This window comes from Scardinius erythrophthalmus, assembly GCF_964197995.2.
Source record: "Scardinius erythrophthalmus genome assembly, chromosome: 18".
NCBI lineage: Eukaryota > Metazoa > Chordata > Actinopteri > Cypriniformes > Leuciscidae > Scardinius > Scardinius erythrophthalmus.
The window spans coordinates 31242426-31265045 of record NC_138238.1 but is presented as its reverse complement, the minus strand read 5'-3'; the positions used below and the strand labels follow the sequence as shown (position 1 = coordinate 31265045).

The window sequence follows — 22620 nt, the reverse complement described above, 5'->3', positions numbered from 1 at the left end:
TTTTTTCCTTGTAATTATGTATGATTTGCAAAAATGGGAACTGCTGCATGTAGATGAGAGAAGCAAATTGTATGCGCGTTGTGCACACGCTACATTATGGCCAAGCATGCGCCCTTAAAATAGCATCTGAATAATGCTGAATTGTTTTCTGGAACTGCAAAATAGCACCAGGGAACGTTTGCGCCGGAACACGGCTCCTCTTTTCGCTGAATCTCCCCGGGAGCGCAAGTTCATTCCCTAATTTACCGACGTGCGTCTGTGGAGGGAAAAGTCCGCTGTGCGTCGGGTGCAAAATTGGAATGATACATGCGTCGGTGTACAAAGTAAATTGCACTGGGTGCAAGATAGGGCCCTAGATGTGTAAATGTTGGCAGAAAAACCCTAATGCATACATCTAGCCGACATAAGAAAGTTGCACAAGTTCAAAATTAGATTTTTGCCTCTTAGTATCAATAAATGCTCCTTTTAGACTGATTTTGAGTTATGAAAGTGTCAGTATTTCGAAAACAAATTGTACATGCAAATGAAACACTTTGTTCTGACCTCATGTTCCTGTAGAATTCTCCTCAAGGTTTCTTTCTTTTTCTGGTGTTTCTGTCGTCGCAGGTAAAACACCAGCAGCGCCAGCAAAATTAAAAAGAGAAACACTCCACCAATTGTGATTGCGACTGTTGTCCCAGCCCTGCAGGATTTTCATAACAAACAATTAGATTTAAGCAGGACTGTGCTATCTATACTTCAAGCTTTACTCTATAGCTATGATTAATAACTAGATTTCTAAATAAAATTTTTTTGTAGTGTTTGCCAAGTCTAAATAGCCCACCCCACATTTCATGAAATCACATTTCAGTACCTATTACATTTAGATCGCTAGTCCCTCTTTTGAAGTAAATAAAAATTTTCTACCTTGTTTTAATGCCCACCAGAAGAATAGCATAATTTCAACCACTTAGAAAAGTAACAGTCCACCTCTCACTTAAACAAATTTGAGGATTCACAAGTTGCACGTTATGCAGTTTAAAACTTGAGATTATAGGTTTGGTCAAATCCCTAACCCTAAGTATGAGCAGTATATGTGATACTTGCTTTGGGAAACACTGCTTATGAATATGAGTATTCTGCATACATACACATTTAATAATGTCTTACCCAGTTTTCTGTTGGATCGGGCACCCCCTCTCATCCAATGGACACCTGACAGTAAATACAAAACAAAAAATGAATTCCAAATCCTAAATTGTTGCTCATGGCCTGATATAAAAAAGTGGGATAACAATCCATGACCTCAAAGAAGGACTTACGAGACGCTGCAGTTGGTCTCACAGGGCAGACAGTGTCCCGTAGCATTGAAGTATTTCCACACTGTGTGCTGGTCCTCTTTCACTCCACTGGGACAGCGCTCAACACATACGTTTCCATCTTGAAAGTGCATACACTCCTTACACTGATCTGGACCCTGCACAAGAAACACAGTTAAAACCTTAAAGGGGACCTAATTATGCTTTCTTTACATGTTCAACTTTCTTTAGTGTGTATGTTGCTGTTTGAGCATGAAAAATGTCACTCAAAAAAGAAATGACTCTCTATATCAGTAAAGCACTGTTTCTGAACTTCCTGAAACTCCTCGATTGTAGTCTTCATTTTTCTTCCAGGAACGTACATGGTACAATATTCCTCATTTAAATAATTCCTCGCCAAGGCATGAGCAAAAAAAAATGGTGAGGCCAAATTAAGTTGCATCAGTAATGTTGAAACTACCAGTTATGGTAAAGGGGCGTAACTTTTCAAAACACATTTGAACCGTTTGACCAATCACAACACACTGGTCCTGCCATCCAATCAGAGTGGACTGCACTTTTCAGAAGGAGGGGCTTCATAGAGACAGGAACTAAACAAACTAGTTTAGTTAAAGTTAGGTGTGTGTGTTTTAAAAAATTATAATTGTTGAATTATTATTAAAGCATGAAAACCTATTCTAGTAGAAAAACAAAAACAAAATCAAGACTTTGTAAAAGGGCGAAATATGGCTTATTTTAATGTACAAAATGTAAATTAAAAATGTACCTTGTATTACTTGCCTTCTTCCACGGAACACAAAAGGAAAAAAAAAATGTTTTGTTTTTGTACCACTTCTTGGAACTGAAGAACTGCGTTTATCTTTTATCAAGTACCATGTGATGTACTAAAAATCACAATAAAGTTGACTTTGACTTTTGGTGCTTTTATGGTGCATTTTTGTTCATTTTTCTTTCACTGTATGGAAAATAGCAGCGTGAACAACGTTCAGATAAACTTCTTTTGTGTTCCACAGAAAGAAAGTTGTACAGGTTTGAAACGACATAAAGTAAATAATGAATTATTTATTTTTTTGGTGACAATATTAAAAAAACGTAGAATATTTTATATATATACTACCGTTCAAAAGTTTGGGGTCAGTAAGATTTTTTTATGTTTTTAAAAGAAGTATCTTCTGCTCACCAAGGCTGCATTTATTTATTTTCAACATTGAAAATAATAATGAATGTTTTTTGAGCATCAAATCATCATATTAGAATGATTTCTGAAGGATCATGTGACACTGAAGACTGGAGTAATGATGCTGAAAATTCAGCTTTGATCACAGGAATAAATTACAGTTTAAAATATATTAAAATAGAAAACAGTCATTTTAAATTGTCATAATATTTCAAAATATTACTGTTTTTTTTATTGTTTTTTAATCAAATAAATGCAGCCTTGGTGAGCAGAAGAGACTTCTTTTAAAAACATAAAAAAAATCTTACTGACCCCAAACTTTTGAACGGTAGTATATATATATTGTATCTTACTCGGCCTGTACAGGAGGCAGAGCCATTGACTGGTCGACACTCTGGATGGCAAGGACCACAGTTAACTCCATCCACAAACTCCCGGAATGATCTGTGGAAAATGCATTTGATGTAGAGATAAACATTAAGAGTTTAAAACCAACTTCTATAACAACAGCATATAAATCTGTATTCTTTATTGTATTACATTAAAGGTAGGGTAGGCAGTTTTTTGTAATACTGGTTAAAAAACTCTCTTCAAATCCTAAAAGCAATCAATAATAGAAATGGTCTAAATATTTAAAAATGGACATATATCTGCTGTGGAAGTCTCAGGACCAAAAAATGTTTGTCCAATCGTTGCGCAATTATATGATGCCCACGCAGACATCACACATCATCAGCAGATTCCGTAAGGCTATGCAGAGTTGTGGACAGTAGAGATGCGCGGTTGGCGGTCACAGCCGCGGACTCCGCGGATAAACCGCGGATTGGGCGGATGACGTGACGAAAAATAATATTTAAATTAAATTCGGGCGGGTGGCGGGCGGTTGAACCAATCAAATAAAAAATATATGTATACACCAATCAGCGGATGGCGGGCGGGTGCGGTTTTGAAAATTGGTCAAAAACGTTGGTGCGGATGGATGGCGGACGGATGGTGAGTTTTGTGATGCGGGTGCGGATGAAATAATAGCCCATCCGCGCATCTCTAGTGGACAGACAAGTCAACGGCAGCCGTAAACAAATAGCAGCAGCCATTTACACTTCCTCCTAAACCAAAACAACAAGCTTATGCTGCGTTCACGCCATGTCGTAACAATAATTACGAGATGGCAACCCGTGGCATTCTAAGGAGTTGTTCACATCCTCAGACTCAGATTTTTTGCGTTTCTGTCTACACTATAAACGCCGAAATTAATCTGCAGCAATCAGGTAGTACAAGTAAGAGCTCTGTAAGTTGTTTACATTCAATATTATTGTAATGTTATGTGCTTTGAGACTATAAGTAAACTTTGTTCATGACTTTTGGAGGAGGTGTGTCTATGGAGAGCGCTCTGAAGGGAGGGTGGGATCTTATGCTTTCAAAGCTTGCTATTGTTAGCCTCTCCGAAATTGCCTACCCTACCTTTAACAGATATTGACATAGTGGAAAAGCCCTGTGCACAAAATTCAACATTCAATAATCGATATGAACTCTACTTGTATTTATGTAAGTAAACATAACAAAGCACAACAACAAATTAAAAATCTGCTTATTTATACTGTACTCACCCCTGCAGGACATTACACTGCTCCACACACTCCGTCCCACGTTTGTAATTCACACACGACACACACTGACTTGGTCCCGGCCCCCAACAGCCTGCATCCGTACATAGGGGGTCACAAATTCTTCCCTCTGAAACTACACAAGAGAGAGAAGAATGTCCAGTCTGGTTCCATAATCAAGCATGTAATGGAATATTATTCATTATGGGAAACTAATTTTAATAGACAACTGTGACTGGATTTTTCCACCAGGGTTACAGTTTATTTTGATGGTCCACTTCAGACATTCTACTAACAATAAGTAACTTTCCAACTACATTTGTGTAAGTTGACTGTTAAATTAGGGTTAGGTGTTAGGGTTCGGGTTAGTAGAATAAGTTGCAAAGTAACTTATAGTTAGTAGAATGTCTTAAGTGGGTCATCAAAATAAAGCGTTTTCTAAATTAGTTGTAAATATTAAATAATTTTTGAAATCAAGTTTTACACAATTACTACTGCAAGGATGCCATTGAGAATGTGTCTACATAATATTTCAAATATGTTGTGAAGAAGACACTCAAGGCTATGCTCTGCATAGTCGCTCTACTGCATGCCATGCTTAGCCACACACTGTTTTCAGGATTTTGTATTGCAATTTTTTTTAAACACTAGACAATGGGGACAAGCTAAATCATACACTTATACAGACTGTACAACAAGATGTATAAGATGAGTCATATTTACAAAAACAATTCATCACGTCTTTCTGAGTTTTATTTCAGAAGCATCATACAGTACTACATTCTCTTGAATTAATGATTCAATAACAAATAAAAAAATTTTACAGTCACTTGTCGATGTAATCGTACCGTAGACATCAGGTTGTATCTTTGAACTTTAAACTTTCATCCCAGTGCTTATAATAATTTTAACTCTTGTATCACAGAAATAATGATACTATGAGGTTGAAAACACTGTTTTGGTCAGCGGCAACACAGATTTGAATGTTGCGATATGATTTTGTCAAAGGTTTAATAGACAGACGAATTGGAAGAAGATTGCGTGGGTGTTTGAATCGAGATTACAGTCTTTTAAAGATGAATAGTGCAGCTCTACTGTCTTATCACTCTCAGCATGAGTAGCGCGAGGGCTTTTCAGTGCATTCAGTCTCGCGTCGCTTTCACGCGCCCACTTGGGATATTACGTCACTAAACCCTCATAGATAACAACACATTTTATCCTCTGTTGGAACAAAAGTGGCTAACTTCTGTCAACCTCATCTATAAGCAAGGACAAAAATAAAGCAATTAAATTTGTATTAATATCGATTCTAGCATAAAATAAAATCGATTTTAAACTCGTAAAACCAAAAAATCGCGATAGGTGAATTTCTCATTTCTTGTTATTGCTTAGACAATTAATAAATTCTTATTTAATTTAATAATATTTATGTAAATAATTAAATTATTTAAATTTCCTATTGAAAAATAGGTCAAATGACGTGCTGTAGTTTAAATAGTTTTCTGTTTTTCATCTCTTAAAATTAGGGATGTCATTTTAAAAATGTGGAAATTAGCAGAAATAAGTTACCAAAACACTTATATGACCCGACAAGTGCTAATTTATATGTGTATAATACATATATATATATAAAATGTGTATAATACATATATATATAAAAAAAACGTACTGCACACTATAATAACTGTAGTGGAACAGTGACGTTATATAATTCTTGTTAACAGTTTCCAGCATTTCAGTAATAAAAGTGTCCGTATTTTAAATGTGTGCACATTACCGCAAAGTGCAACATTTACCGTACAATGATTGGCAGTGGTCAAAAAGGATTAGCAGAACAACTTTTGGATTGATCTCTTCTTGTAAACACAGAGATGTGGATTCAGACAGCAATTTAATTACCACACAACCTTAGTGTTTGTAAAAATAAAAATAAAAAAATAACTCGGCCATTATGTTTTTATGTGGGTGGTGGGAGAAAAACACTGACATTCTAGATTTAGACAGCAATAAAAAATTCCACTATATCCCCATGAGAAACAATCACCATCCGAACCGGGTTAAATATAATGGTCTTTTACCACATGTTTGCGGGTCTTGGTTGCCGCTGGTGATGAGGTTGGGTGCCTGTGTGGGGTGGAGCATAGAGGACCAGGGCAAAGAGGAGGTGTAGCACAGTCTGGAGTTATTATGAAACAGTACTAAACCTCCAGTGACACTGCGCAAGGAACGCAACCCGAGCGACTCGATCTGCAAAGACTGAACTCCCAAAGACAAAACACCCCTGCAGAGAGATAAACCGAAAACTACATTATGAGGCAACAAGATACTAGAGTTATACATTTATGCAGAAAAAATGACCAGTTTGCATTTGCAAATATCCTTGCTATGATGATGAATTGTTCTTGGTGGGTTTCAAATATTAAAGCTACTAGTCTATCATACACCCATTTGTGTGCGTCAATCTTTATTTTGACTAAAGTGTGGAAAAATTACCTACAATTTTATAGATTAACTAGGCACATTCCTTTCTCACAGTCTGTCTAGTTAGAACTGGCTTGAGGGGTTGAAAGAAAATAAAAAAGATACATCATGCAGGAGGTGTAGAGGATAATCATTAACCTTTACAACTAATAAGAAACTGCAGGTTTGATAAGTCTAACTAGACGCCAGACAAACAAGAAAGTGGGTAAACAGTCTAGCAAATTATGTGTTTAAAGACTAGATTAGGAAACGGGAAAAGGGGGGAAAAAGACAGATATACTTACTTGTAAAGCATTCTTCCTCTGATCACCTTCAAGTTTTCAAAAACACTCAGATTAAGCAAATAATCTGGCCATGCATCTATGTACAGATATCCTAAAATACAAATATAATGTTATTTAAAATGCAAAATTAAGTTAATGATACACTGGTACAGCTAGTAGCATATTGCTATGTAGATTTTAGTTCTCAAAGCACTGATCTTGGATCTATCTATCGACTATTTTCTTTATAAATCCAGTTGAACTGAGATCTTCACCTGTGATTTCTTTTATCGACTTCAACTTCTCGAGGTCACTCAACTGCAGTCCAGATGAATTGGTAACTGCATTACTGTATTGACAAGACAATATACTTTAACATTATAAGTGTAACAATAGGTATAACAATACCAATCAATCATGTATGGAAAATCTGAAATAAGAAGAAAAGTTTTAAGGTCAGTTAGTTATTCACCCTCAGGTTATTCTAAACCCATATGACTTTGACTCACACAGTAAAACTCTAAAGGGGGCCAAAAGCACCATAAAGTATTCTAAAAGCATTCACAAATTCAAACTTTGCATGTCAAGACACTTAGTGTCAAGTTTGAAGTCAATAGCTGAGTTGCTAATTAAACTTGTGCAAAAACAATTGAGGAATAAAGCAAAGTTTCTATCCCATGTGTTCAAGAATAAAACCTTCACTTCCTGGGAAATTGGCTCAAAGTATCAGTAATAAAATAATAAATAGTTGCTGCAACCAGGGAAGCCTGTGAGCCATTATTTCCTATAATAAATTACATGCGCCTCAGAGCATGCAGAAGAAACCGCAGTAACAAATGCTTTCATGCTATCTTGCGTTCAGAGGTGATTGGGCAGGTTTAAGATTTTCCATACACCGTTTTTTTATGCGATATCCCATAACTTGAATAAAATAAGTGGATGCAAACATAGCTAATGACAGCAAATGGAATTGTTCTAAAGTGTCTCTTCGCACGTAAATTGAAACATGTTTGAGAGCTGCAGCAGAGGTGAAAATGATCCATAAATAATTACTTAAATTTCAGTCTGTTCCTCACACAAAGCTACCGCATATACTTGCGGTAATCAATTAGACTTGGATTATAGCGCATGTATCATATGGACCACTTTTATGAGGCTTTCTGCTTTTTTTGTAACAAATTGTTGTATTATCTTCATTTTTTTCATTTTCATTTCACACAAGCAAGAGGACGAGCAACATAACGGCTGAGTAGATGATGACGGCATTGTAATTTGTAGGTGAAAGAGGTCCTTGCTTACGCTTCGAAGGAGTCTGAAAGAAAAGCCAAACTGCCGTAGATCTTCTCACAGCCAATGAACATGCCAATGTTGGTGGTATCCACCACTGTCACCCCCTGGAGGTTTCCCATTCCTAGCCCATAACACACTAACAGACAGAACAAGCATAAATTAATACTATAATAAGAATAAAATAAATTATGCACACATAGTATTTATACACTACTTGTCAAAAGTTTGGAATAATTATGTTTTTTTAACTTTTGATCAATTTCATGCATTGTAGTGTATCCCGGTTTCCACAAAAATGTTAAACAGCATATATTAGAATGATTTTTGAAGGATCATGTGACATGATCATAATGGAGTACTGGAGTAATGACTGCTGAAAATTCAGCTTTGCCATCACAGGAATAAATGACATTTTAAAATATATTAATATAGAAAAGGTTTATTGTCTATATTACTGTTTTTTATCAAATAAATGCAGCCTTTTTGATATTAATTATTCCAAACTTTTGACAGGTAGTGTGTGTATTTATATACTATTTTGGAACAACTTTAAGAATACAACTTGTGTTATGAATGGCTTTCTCACAGATTTTGGAACTCAACGACACTTAAAATCAAGTTTGTGTAGCTAGCTAGAATCAGTAGCGGCCATGTATTAGCGTGTGCACAGTATGTTTCAGCCAAAAACATACACACATACAGACCTTTTGGACACTCTCCTTCACACTTTTCACATTTCTGTGATTCTTGTCCATCTGGGTCGACAGTGATGACTTCCTTGTTAGATTTAGGGCAGACCATTGTACATGCCACTTCCATGGCCAAATAGTTATCTAAAGAAGTAGAAAGTGCAGTATTACTTATGAAGAGAAAGAAAAGGCAAGACCTTTGGACATACAGCAAGATATTGTATTGTTAGCTAATTAAACATTTGACATACGGGGACACTGTTTAACACATGTGGCTCCAAAGCTGAACTTTTTGTCCTTGTTAGGTTTGGATTGGAAGGAGGTTGGGTCATAGAAGGTGGGAGGGGGGCAGTTGTCTTTACACGTCCCACTGTCATTAAAGTGACGACAGGCCTAAACATGCAAAAATAGGATTGAACAGATATTATTATATGTCAGTTAGACATGAATGATATAAATGCAATATTAATGATCTTTTTACCAGACAATCAGAGTCTTTCGGCCCCGTGCACCCAGCAGCACACTGCACATGACAGCAATCATTGGGATTCGGACCCTTACAGCGCGAACAGCCAGATGAGCATTGCACAGACGTCACTGCAGAGAAAGAGGTACACGCAATGGTGTATCATACATGTCTGACAAGATTCAGAATTGTCTCAGACGAAGAATTCCATTACGTTTCACGACAAAACACAAATAGTTAGATATTTCATTTGGTCAAACTGTGCTATTTATTCTCTTATAGGGAATGCAGAATTGAACTGATCAGACATTTTCTCTTGTATAAACTAGGTTAAATACTGTCATATAAATTAGAGCATTTAGGGATGTGAAAATGTATTTATTAAATATGAGATGGACTGGGTCCAATTGAATCTTGATTCAATTATACTGAATTCATGGCAAAAAAAAAAAACATTTTTTATCAAACACGAAAAAATACAAATATGTCAATGACACTCACATGTTTGGCAGTCCTGATTTGTTTCTCCCCAACATCCACCGGACCCACAAGCAGAAGAACAAAGAGGACCTGAAAAAAGATCATTACTATTGAGCAATAACAAGTATATGATGCATCGAATAGTGTAATGTGTAATAGGATAGTTCACTCACAGTTCTTTGGAATGTCTTGCAGCTGCAGCAGTTTGTTTTCAACTGTTGTAACAGTGTCTTTCCAATTAATATTCCGAGGAAAGCAAAGTTGAGGATTTCCCCAAATATAAACCCCGCCGAGCAGGATTTCTGTGAAACAGTCAATCTTTTTACTCACAAGTTTCCGTTTTCATGACTGTACAACAATTTTTTTAAATAATTTTATGCAAACACAAAGAGTAATTTCTAGTCAATGAAATATTTTGGACCTGAGCATAAAGAATTCAATAAGAAGTCACGTGATTGAGAGTTTTGAGTCAGGGGAAAAAAATGTCCCATTATAGAGGGTCGCCATCTCTTAATAACGGTAATTACAACATTGCGTGAACGCAGCATAAGCTTGTTGTTTTGGCTCAGGAGGAACTGTAAAAAGCGGCTGCTGTTTGTTTGCGGCGCTCACAGAGTTTGACTGTCTGTCAACTCTGCTTAGCCTCATGGTACGCGATGATGACATGTGAGTGAGTGATATCTGCGCACGCAGGGTGAGCGGAGGTATGGAAATACATAGGTTGACAGGCAGGCAGGACATCCTCTCAGGACCAAATGCAATGATTGGACTAACATTTTTTTGGTCCAGAGACTTCCACAGAAGGTATATATACATATTTTATAATATACCATATAATTATAATAACCATATAAATATAATTATACCACTTCTATTATTAATTGCTTTCAGGATGTTAAGATAGTTTCAACCAGTATAACAAAAAGTGTTAACTGAATCTTTAAATTAACATAGCTTAAACTGAAATAGACTGAAAAAAATGAGAGTAGCCAGTAATACGACTTTCACTCTTAAATCTATAATTATCCAGTATAAATTTGACTTAATGCTTGTAAGTGCCACACTCCTTACCTGTAAGACTCCTGAGGCGTAGTTCTCTCAGGCCGAGTCCCACCTGACTGTGGTTGATGTTGTTATGTACTGTGAGAGCGTAGCTGGAGTTATACAGCTGACTGCCTCGTATGATCCGCAGATTGTCCAGAGGAACTGAACGCACTGAGACGTGAGCTATCAGCACATACCCCTGAACCTCCACAATCTCCTGCAGACAAAAATGAGCCAAATTAAATCAAATTAAAACCAAATTACATTTAAAGGCAAACTTTTACTTGAAATAGGATGTTAGGATGGGTCATTCCTGTTATGCAGTACCCTTTAAGCCTTGAACTTTTAAAAAATGATTATGCCTATGAAATTTAAACCTGAAGTATCTCTATAAAAGGGTATTGCAGACTTTCAGAAATATGCTCTGGTCAAACTCAGGCACACACACATTATTCATTATAATGTGATTATTTACACAATGGCAAGAAAATGAACAGGAGTTTGGAATTGCTTGAGCACCAAAGAAATCTAGCTGCTGTATAATAAAGAGCTACCCTAACACAGTCAAGTCAAGTCACCTTCATTTATATAGCGCTTTTAACAATATAGATTGTTTCAAAGTAGCTTTACAGTGATAATAGGAAATTAAAGTAACAGCGATTGATTTGGCTTTACAGCATCTCTAGAATAAAGTTATTGTCCAGCTAAAGTTAGTTTTGACTGATTCACTTCAGTCGCAACGAACATTAGTTATTAATTTAGGGGCTGCTAACACGACACTGTTCTAACACACACAAACACATGACAGTCCCGTACCTGCAAAAAGGAGAGGTCTGGAGTTCCCTGCAGATGTGTGATCTCCAGGTTACCATGAACAACTTGACAGCCGGTGTACAGCAGCCTGAGCATCTCATAATGATTCTCAAGACTGGAGGGTAAAGTCAGCTTCATGTCTGTCCCGAGACATACTGAAAAGTAAAACACAGACACACACATCAGCAGGACTGTTTAAAATTATGTTGTGAAGTTTCTGTGTGTATGTGATATGACAAATGATTTTATCAAAATAAATGGTGAAATGCTCATGAAGTGACTCTCAGAGCAGCTCTGCAGATGAAATTCATGCGTTCATGTACTCATATAGTGACACCACAGGAGAATAAAGTTCAACACTTAGGCTACTTCAGCAATAAAAAAATAATTAAACATCTGTGTAAAGTCATTTTTGCTTATTGATATGATTGAATTGGATCATTGCAGCAGCAAAGACCCTGGTTAATAAAGTGAGATTAAATATGTAAAGTATATTTGTATTATTTAACATATTTAACTATTGCAGGTTTGTGTAATATTCTGAGTTTGCATTTTACTGTTTATTAATTTTGAGGAATACTGAATCTGTTTCTGTGCAAGTGATATGAGTAAATGCATAGTCACATTTAGTCTAGAACAACAATGACCATCATGTTAACACAGAACACACAACGACTCTGCATCTTACTCACGATTCCTCTCGACATGGGGATAGGAGAGCTGCCAGTCAATAAATGGGAAAACAAAGTAACTTGCGATATTTATTTGAAAAAGTACCTCAGGTATTTTGGTGTAAATTTAAAAGTCATGCATTATTTTACTTGTTACTCAAGTAATCTCATTATGTAACTTGTGTTACTTGTAATGTGTTTCCCCCAACACTGTTTATTGTTGCGTTATAAAGTTATAAACGTTAGTAAGAAGGGTATGAATGTAATAGAAGTCCCCTCTCAAAACAATCTGCATGGAGCTCTTCATGGCCATTGAAAAGTTTCAGCAGTTTTTTCAGCTACGCACCGGCATGGTGCTATTTGAAAAATACATATCATACGCGGGCTAAAACCGCTATACCGCATGAACTAGTATACCACCCAGCACTACATAAAGTAAATTAACATAATTTTAGAAATTAAAATAATGGAAATTAAACTCAGAGTACTGCCTACAAAGTCTGCATCCATTTCACTTTACATGTATTATTCACATTGTCTTGTAGAGGAAAATAACACCTTAAAGGCACATACATGATTTGTTTCATTTACAGTCATGATTACTGTCCTCCTGTCTTGGCTTTATCACACTGCTACTCTGTGCAGGAGACTGTAAATAGATGTGTTTGACACTCACTCTGAGTGTCCATGTCATGACATGTGTTCTTCTATCGCGTCTACACAGTATCGGTCTTTCTGAAACCGCATTAGGTTGGATTAGGAACTACTTAAAGAATAGGTGCCAAAGGGTGCAAATTAAGGGGTCTCTTTCTGATAGGCTCAGTATTGAATCTGGTGTGCCACAGGGGTCCATTTTGGGTTCCCTGTTATTTACATTATATATTAACAATCTTGGTGATAACCTGTCAGACGCAAGTATTCATTTATATGCAGATGACACCATAATTTATTGTTTTGCATCCTCCATTGATAGTTGCATTTCACAGTTGCAGGAAGCATTTGTAAAAGTTCAGCGCAACCTCCTCTCTTTAAAACTAGTTTTAAAGAAGGTACAAGCATTGGCTTATACTTGTGTATAAGGCCATAGTTGGCCAGCTTCCTCTGTATATGATTAGTCTATATTACAGTAACTGTCAATAGTCAAGGGTATAATCTGCTTTCAAGTAGATATATTCTTTTAAATGTTCCCTTAATGAAGACAGAGTTTGGAAAAACTGCTTTTATTTATAGTGCACCAACTGCTTGGAACGAGATTCAAAGATCATTGAAACTTACTGTATTTATTTCAATCAATGAGTTTAAGTTATATCTCAACCAAACATTCCAAACTGTCTGCACCTGTTCTTAACTTTTAATTTTGTTTTATTGTTGTGTGTGTGAGTGTGTATGTGTGTGGTTGTGTGTGTGTGTGTGTGTGTGTGTGTGTGTGTGTGTGTGTGTGTGTGTGTGTGTGTGTGTGTGTGTGTGTGTGTGTGTGTGTGTGTGTGTGTGTGTGTGTGTGTGTGTGTGTGTGTGTGTGTGTGTGTATGTGTGTGTTGTGACTACTGTTTTATGTACTTAATTTTACTTTGTCTGTTTTATTATGTTTACTGTGTGCTGCTACCTTGGCCAGGGCTCACTTGTAAATGAGATATCTATCTCAATGTGATTTTCTTCCCTGGTTAAATAAAGGTATAAAAAATAAAATGTGCAGCGCTGTACTGAGATTTGTGCATGTGTGTGTCAATTCACAGATGATTTATTGTAAATCATCATTCACAGATGATTTATTGTAAGTCACTATATTCAGTGCACTGTAAACTGCAGTCTAGCATTTGACAATAGACTGACAATAGACCAAAATAATTTCTATTACACCTCTACGAGTTCAATGAGCACACATATTCCATGTAGCCTTTTTGTTGATTTTTTGATGTTTAAAGTCAGTTAATTCCAGTGGCCAGTCGCATAAACTGCTTACAGTTGTACAAGTTAGTCATCTCATTTTTTTTCTTTAAGACTGGTCATAACTTTTTAAAGTCAGTTACATAGTTGCAGTAACATAAGTAACATGTATGCATGCTGATGGGACTGAGATTAAATAATAAGTCACTATTTCCTCCTGTTCACACTTCCTTTCCAAGTTCCCTTCCTCCTCTTTCATCATCCTAACATTCCCTCGTCTCTGTGCATGTGTGTATAGGGACCTTGAATTGAAAACAACTCTATTCGTCCATGTCTCCGGCAGGCTCTGTTCTCTTTCTCTCTCATTGTACTTCTGTTTCTACATAATAATTTTTTACTCCTACTCAAACATTTTTAAACTGGTTGAAGTGTTATTATACACCACAAATGTTACACCAATGACATCCAAACCAACAGGTTTACACACACGCACACGCATGCTCTGAGTACCTCTGCAACCCTCTACAATGCGAGCATATGAGACCAAATTTCACGAGAGACAACTAAAAAATGTCTTTAATTAGCCCATGGCTAAATTGTACGATTACAGTTGCCTGTAATTGAGTTAGAGGCCAAAAATAAGTTTAGCGCATATAATTTCACGTGTTTCACACAAATAATCAGATTGAAAGAAGTATGCGTATTTGGCGTGCTGTCCGAGATGTCCAGGAGATGGCTCCGAGCTCGGTATTTTGGCCTGAACCCAGAGTACTCCCCTCGTATCCCTCCCTGGCTCTGATAGAAAACAGACAAGAGTGAGGGGTCGGGGTGGCGGAGGAATGCTGAAAACTGTCATGGAACATAGGTCAGCAACGTATATGTAGGACTATGATAAATCATTTGAATGTGAACCTCCCGAAACGTTAATAAAACATCATCTCATTGCCTGCTTCATTGCACGCGCACTCACCTTGAGAGAAAGAGAGAGCAGATGCAGGGCTCGTTGACAGAACTGTCAGAACGGAAATATTATTATTGTAACAATTAACTGTATTTAAGAAAGTAAAATGATAGTGATAATTTAAATTACAATACTTGTGTGTTATTTTGGTGAAAAACATTAGAGCACTCAAATATGACACTCAACCGTACTTGTTTGGCGTGAAAATTGGTTCACGCTCATTGGTTCTTGGTGTCCAGCAATTTAAATTTTTGGATGAACTGTGCCTTTAATAACAGGTACTCCAATAAAATTTCAGTAAAATTCCTAATTGATGAAAAGATTAATGTGAAAATGGATTTTAATGACCTTTTTTTTAAATCACAAATGCCAAGTGCATACGTTTTTTAGCAAGAATATTAGGCTACTATAGCAACATTTTAGTTAAGGACAGTCTGTTTCACAAAGTCACATATTGATTGGCACATTTGACAACGAACTTCACACGCCATGAAGAATGCAGCTCTACCAAGTAGGCTAAAGGTATGATGAGATATTGTTTTCAAGCTTAGAGGACGACGTAGTTAATAGATTTTTTTCTCTGTATTGTTATTGTTTGTCACCGGTTGCAGTTCTGGCTGTTCTAACTAACCATAAAAATATGCATCGTATTAGTGTTACGTGTTAGTGAAGTGGTGTGTTTTATAGAAAAGCAGACACAATTAAATACTTTTGGTGGTGGTGGTATCATGGTAACATTCTGTATTCATGGTAAAGCCACTGAAATTGTGTATCTAAGACATGTTTATATCTGGTGGTCAAAAACATGGTTATTTCATGGATATAGATAAGTTGAATTTTCTAATATGTTGGCCTAGGCAATTTTCCTTTTTTTTTATGTAGCAATATTGTTCAATTCTCTACCATCTGTATTTACTCAATAGTTTTTAGTTTCTTAATTGTAGCGGCGACAGGTTTGTTTACAGTCTGAAAAAAAAAACTTAACTGGGGGTACTTTGCATTATGGCATCGCCCCCTTTCATTACTTAAGATGCCCCATCTTCAGTGCTCTGCAAGCTGAACCTCATTGGTTCTTGCGCGTCAAGCAAGCATGTTTGACTTTGAGCATGTTTGTTTACCAAATTTGAGTGCTCTATGTACGTTCGCTGAACGGTGTTCAGTGTGAATAAAAGCCTAAATTAAATCTGTTCGCCATAAAGCGTTCGGCTTAGGGTGAACTATGCCTTTAATAACAGGTACTCCAATAAAATTTCTGTCAAATTCTGCTTACAATGTTGTGTTTGTGGTGAAATGTATATTTTGGAGGATCACATTTTTATTTATTCTGTGCTTTAGAACATGCAGTAACAAACTGACATAGTAAGCGATGTATGTAATAGCAAAACAAGAGCTCATATAGACACATTCCTTGTCATTGGAAACTTGTTGTGTCACAAGGTGTAAGAGCTGCTCTTGGTCTCTACGACAACAACACAAGAGCGACAGATTGAATTTAAATCAGTGCTCTTTACCTGTGCAGTGAGTAAATTCACCACACCTACTCTTGGTGTGCGGCCAGACAGGAAGTAGAGTGTGTACTTCACAAGCGTGTACTCAATAGGTTTTCAGCTGCCAAATTCTTTTAACCGCTGCTGTCACGGAGACTGAACTCACAGACAACAACAACAATACAGAAAACAGAGTGCAAGCTGACATTTACAGCGACCAAAGATCAACTGCTGTCTACTAGGTCCTGACCTTGGTTATAATAAGAGAAACACCAAAGATCTTCCCAAGACAACCATTCCGACCCTTTATCACTGCCCACAAGAACAGGGTATCCAAACGGGGTATTATCACTTTGACCGTGTCCTCTGGGCATTGACCTTAAATACCGCTGAATGGACAAGCAGTATTTGCATCGAAATCGATAACACTTTCGATAACACAGCGATGACAAAAACACTCAACTAAAGGGAACGTTTAAGTGCACAATGACAAATTCATTCAATATGTGAACCAAGGGCATAAACAAAATAGTTTCAAGTGTTGGTCACTAGTATAATACTGTATGCAAAAATACATTTTCCTTATTCATTCAAATACACATGTAACATTTCAGTGCTTTTCTACATGCATTTTCTATTCTTGCTCTCTTGCACATAGTCAGTCACACAACAAACAAGAATTACTCAACCGACAGGAAGAACAGGATTTGGACGAGACCTTGTGTCTCTGTGTTTGTGAAGCGTGCATCACTCCGTTCTGACACACTGCTACACGCATACCAAAATACTGATGGGATGCACGTATGCATATGCTATAATGAACTAATGCATGCGAGCATTTCTGATTTCTGAGATTTCTGAGATAATGACCTTGAACATGCTTTACATATAGAAGCTTTCCTGCAGGTAATCTAACACAACGTAGACCACACAACAACAGCCTGCTTGCACGACAGTTGATGAGTGCATTAATCAGTTTGGCTAGTTTATCTAGATTCTTTCTTATTTGATCTTTTTTGTGGCGAGGCTTTAGCTGTGCATTTTGCACAGTAAAAACCTCTTGAAAAATATTTTTAAACATTCAATACTTATCTAGTTTGGGATTTATAGCCTATACAGAGACCATAGTGACCCATGTGATTGTAAATACATCAAAAACATTATTTACAGCAAGACCCTTTTTCCGCCGTTTGACATTGCCAGATGTCTTATTTTGATAAGTAAATGTGTTTTCATAGTTTTTTTATGCAATTTTTTTAATATATGTGCATTTTGGCGTGTCCATCCAGCATTTTTTGACCTTTTCATTGTGTTTTGAGACTTGGGTTACATCTACGTTAATCCGGATACATTTGAAAACAGCGTTTTCGTATTGAAATGCTTTCCGTCACACTAGCGTTTTTAAGTGGTTTCCAAAAGTTTCTCGTCCACACTGAAACGTGCTAAATTCCCCTTACTGCGCATGCGTAAGCCCTCATAAAAGCTCACTAGATGATACAGACGGAGCAAAAAGATCTCACGCAATTCTTTCGGCAGTATCGTTTTATTTAGCCAGATATCTCACCATTCACTGATGTGTCCAGGTCGCACTCACTCACCATTATATGTTTGGTCTTAAACGCAACTGCTCTCATGGTTTGCCGCAGGACAGCAAATGTGAGTAAATGATCTTGATCTGTTATCTTTGCAAGAGTGTACAAAGTAACATATTTTAGCAACTGTGTGAAAGTGAACAGCACATAACAGACACAATACGTGTATAAACATGAAAACCGCGTTTTCAAATTTATACACTTTGGACAGCGTTTTCAAAAAGCTTTGTTTTCGTTCATAAAAACGCAGTCTCATTGTGGATGGAAGGCCAAAAAGAAGCATTTTCAAACGAAAACGTATTAGTGTGGACAAGGCCATGGAATGTAGGACACAAATTAAATGAACTACTTTGATGACACTTTTATGGAGCTTTTCTGCTATTTTTGGAGCTTAACAGCATTTTAATTACCATTCACTTTCATTGTATGGGGAAAAAAAAGAGCAGCACAAACATTCTTCTAAACATATATTTTTCTGTTCCTTAGAAGAAAAAAGTCAAATCTATTTGAAACAACATGAGAAATTAAATGATGACAGAATTGTAATTATTGGAAGAAAGGATTTCTTTAAGACGTATTTCAAAAATGGTATGCTATCTAAAACTGTGGGGGAAACAGAACCTAAGACAAAAATATAGCCTATAAAAGCATGACAATCACAAGACAAACTACTTCAGAAAATCAGTAATGTTCCATCTTTGCCATGTCAGTGAACAGTGAACAGTGCAAAAAAACACACTCTTTTCCAGTCTTATCATCCTTAATATTGAAGTCTTTATTTATCCTGACGTAACCCTTAACAAAACTCACAGACTTGTGTTTCATCAAAACACAGACAAGGAAATTTCGTCCTGGCTCTAATGAGTTACAAATCTGACTGCTAAGGCCCGTTTCACACCTTCACAAGAATAACTATAACGTTATATAAGCGCACCGCACACCAACTGACAATGATAATGTGTTGTTTACTATAAGTGAGCTGCAGTTATGATATCAGAATGTCTGTGTCATTGACGTCTCTATTTTTGTAGAATTACAACGATTATTAAAACCTTATAGTTATTGTCATCGTCCTTGGTGTGAAAGGGCCTTTTCTCAGATAATAAGTGTTAAAGATAAAGATCCTGAAGCCCATTAAACGTGTGGTGACACTTTCAGCTAACAGCATTGCTAAAAGCCCCATTACAGGTTCTGAAACACTCAACAATGAAACACGTAAAGCATATCTAAGACAGCTCTGTACACCCGCAACAACTGATAACAAGGACAAGCCCACCGAGCACAGCAGTGAACCAACTCTTAGTTTAGTAACTGCACACACAACATGTACTTATGCATATGCAGAATCAGATGGCAAAAATTTGACAGGGACAGGTTTTGCTAAGTTTTGAGAATTGGAGACGTGGTCACATTAGAAAAGGTCCCATGACAACAATGTCCCATGCAAATGTCCCAGTGCCATTGTTTATGGATTCTGCTTGTCAACAAGACTGAATGCTTCTTGCAGGCTGTTGACAATCTGAGCACCTCAAGGATGTTTAACCCTTTAAAGCCTGACATATGAAAGAATAGTCAGATTTTTTTTTTTTTTTTTAATGAAACAGTTTATCAAAAATATTGAAAAAATCTTTAAAAAAATGTATTTTTGAGTACAATATTTGCTACCCGAGGCCTTTGTGGCTCATTCAGTATGAGAATATGGAGTGAAAAATTCAGAGAACCAAACTGAGAAAAAATATGCAGTTTGTTGCAGCTGCTGATATTTATATAGCCAGAAAGTATGATGAAATTAGCAAATGAATGTAAATAAATGAGATCGTATAACAGACTTAAAATGCATATAAATATCAGTTGTCACACATATATATATAAATGCTTAGTTTTATGATCAAAGCTCATAAAATATAAAAGTTTTTAAGATCAAAACTCTGTAGCTTTTATGGTGGGGGGCAAAAATATATAATGCAATGTAATAAAATGATAATTGAGAGATTATCAAAAACCAGATTTTTCAAAAGAAAAAAAAAGAATGATGTATGTATAATCAAGTAACAAAGAACTAAGTAATCAAGTAACTAAGTTGCTTTAGTCCATATTTTAAAATATCTAAAAATATTACTAACAATATAGGCTAAAAGTTTTTATTGTTCTGTTTACTTTATAAAAATCCTTAAAGATTTCACAGCAAAAAAAAAAAAAACGTACCATGACCTGAATTTTTTTTGGTCAAAAGGCACAACAAAACTTTTTTCAGCAAAGTCATTGATCAATGTCGACAATTTAGATGCCTTAGATACATGAAAAAATCTAACTGAAATGCAGAAACACATTTGTTTTGTTAAATGTGTAATCAGAAGCTGACAGTTACACAGAACTTTAAAGTAAACCACCTTTGGAATAACTTTCAGCGAGCAGGAAGAAGAGTATATGATTTCCTAAGAAAATATGAATTCTTCCACCACTGAGTGCATGTACAGTACACACACAGAGAAATTAAAAGAAATTCAATGTGTAGATACAGGTTAAAAAAAAACAATAATGGTTTATGACAGTGGTATTTTTGTGTTATGCAGAGAATGAGAACTACAAAGTTTAAACTGGTATTAAACCTCCCATCAATTCAGTTTTGTACACATCTCTGTGAGATTGCTGAATCCATTGTTTTACGGTCTGATGTACACTGGCCTTCTCTGTCATGTCATCTGTAGGCTACTATAAAAATAACATGCACAAAAAAGTACAAAAAAAATACCATGGTTCTACTTTGGTGTCTAGGACATGTTTTATATGAATACCATGGTTTTAAGCATGTAGCCTATCATGGCAATACCATAGAATTTTTCACTTATAGTCCTATGTATATGGTTATTACTACCATGGATATCAAAGTACAATAGTAATACTATCTCAAATTACCATTGTACCATGGTACTACCACTGTACATCTACGTGTCTGCTACTACTAATAATTAATTGCTATTTTTATTATTGATATTAGCAGCACCGACATCATCATTATGATGTTGTTGTCCTGTGTTCATGACCCAATTGATTGCTTTTGTATTATTAGGCTACCTATTGTTAAAATAATAACTTGTGTGTCATTGTCATCATCATGTTGTTGTGATTATAACCCATTTAATTGTTATTCTATAATTATATTTTTACAAATGTTGTTTAGTATTAGCCTACATTTTGGTTAACAAGAGGGTGTAGGCTAATTAATATTTCATAAATTCAAGATGTAAAAAAAAAAAAAAAAATTTACTTTGTGTATTGGTTTAATTTTAAGATAAGGAGTTGTGCCCATTAAACTCATGAACTCTTGGCTGTCAGGTTTCAGCGCTATTGTCATGCAAAAGTTGCAAATCAAGTTTGTGCGACATACTTTCACCTACGACTAATGCGAGAACAGTGCGAGAAAAAAAACACCGACGGGATTTTTTGTTGTTGTTGTTGTTAAACTTATCCACTTTAAATAAGCCTAAATTAGTCAAATTAATACAAGTTTAAATTGTAAAGTTGTTTACTCTAGTAAAACAACAAATCAAATTCCACACTGAAAGCAAGCGACGAACAGTCGCGTGAAAATGCAGTGGGCCCCGCGCGCCGGTCGCGTCGCGTCGCGTCTTGAGCAGTGGATATGGGGTGTCAACCGCTTGAGTAGCAGTTTCAACACAAGAATGTCCCCCTGCTGCTGTTTGTTTGTTCGTGTTAAACTCTTTCTGCTCAGTAACTATAATATGGGAATTTGTGGATAGTTTGGGAATGTGTGGAAAGGACCCACCTTCTCTCCCTGTAGCGTCTGTAATTCCCAACAGCAGCAACAGGACCCAGACGAGCCCAAAACTTCCGTCCGCCTCCATCGATTAGTCCTCCATTAGTTAATAGTCCTCCAATTCATACCCAGATCTCGAATATGTTACACAGATCCACCTCGTGTAGTTTCGACGCTTTTAATATACCTGTTTTCTTTTCTTTGTTATTTCCCGAATACCAACAACTTCCTGGCAGAAGGGAGTGCGCCCGACTCTCCAGTCAGTGTGTGCATGTGTGAGTGTGCCATAATGCGCGCGCTCCCGCGGAGGAGTGGCAGTACAGATTGACTCCAGCCCAGCAGTTCAGCAGCTCTACTGACACATTCAGTATCAGAGTCACAATGAGCTTTATTGCCGAGTACGCTTACACAGAAGCTTCCAGTGCACAGACAGAATGACAGCGACAAGACAGATAATACAAATAGATATATTAAAATACAAAATAAACATTAGACAATGTATGTTATACAAATGCAAGGGAATGTGAATAAAAAGCATGGATAAATAGGCTATAAGTAAAAAAGAGTGTTATGTATTGCACATGTCTATTGCCCAGTAGGGGCATTTAACTGTTCATGAGGTTATGAAACTGTTCATGAAAC

General features: G+C 36.5%; 1 protein-coding gene across 1 annotated transcript in view; it reads right to left on the bottom strand.

The window, feature by feature from the left end:
- The window catches only part of erbb2 (erb-b2 receptor tyrosine kinase 2), a 36379-nt gene extending 14118 nt beyond the window's left edge, over positions 1–22261 (bottom strand). Inside the window, exons 1-17 of the mRNA XM_081392029.1 lie at positions 21988–22261; positions 11609–11760; positions 10820–11009; positions 9922–10050; positions 9770–9838; positions 9284–9399; positions 9054–9195; positions 8818–8946; positions 8123–8249; positions 7099–7172; positions 6845–6935; positions 6158–6360; positions 4083–4215; positions 2829–2919; positions 1302–1456; positions 1150–1194; positions 544–682 (exon numbers count right to left, since the gene is read on the bottom strand). Of these exons, the coding sequence (XP_081248155.1) occupies positions 544–682; positions 1150–1194; positions 1302–1456; positions 2829–2919; positions 4083–4215; positions 6158–6360; positions 6845–6935; positions 7099–7172; positions 8123–8249; positions 8818–8946; positions 9054–9195; positions 9284–9399; positions 9770–9838; positions 9922–10050; positions 10820–11009; positions 11609–11760; positions 21988–22066 (2064 nt within the window). The 5' untranslated portion in view covers positions 22067–22261. The remainder of the gene's footprint in view (positions 1–543; positions 683–1149; positions 1195–1301; positions 1457–2828; positions 2920–4082; positions 4216–6157; positions 6361–6844; positions 6936–7098; positions 7173–8122; positions 8250–8817; positions 8947–9053; positions 9196–9283; positions 9400–9769; positions 9839–9921; positions 10051–10819; positions 11010–11608; positions 11761–21987) is intronic.
- Positions 22262–22620: the final 359 nt, after the last annotated feature.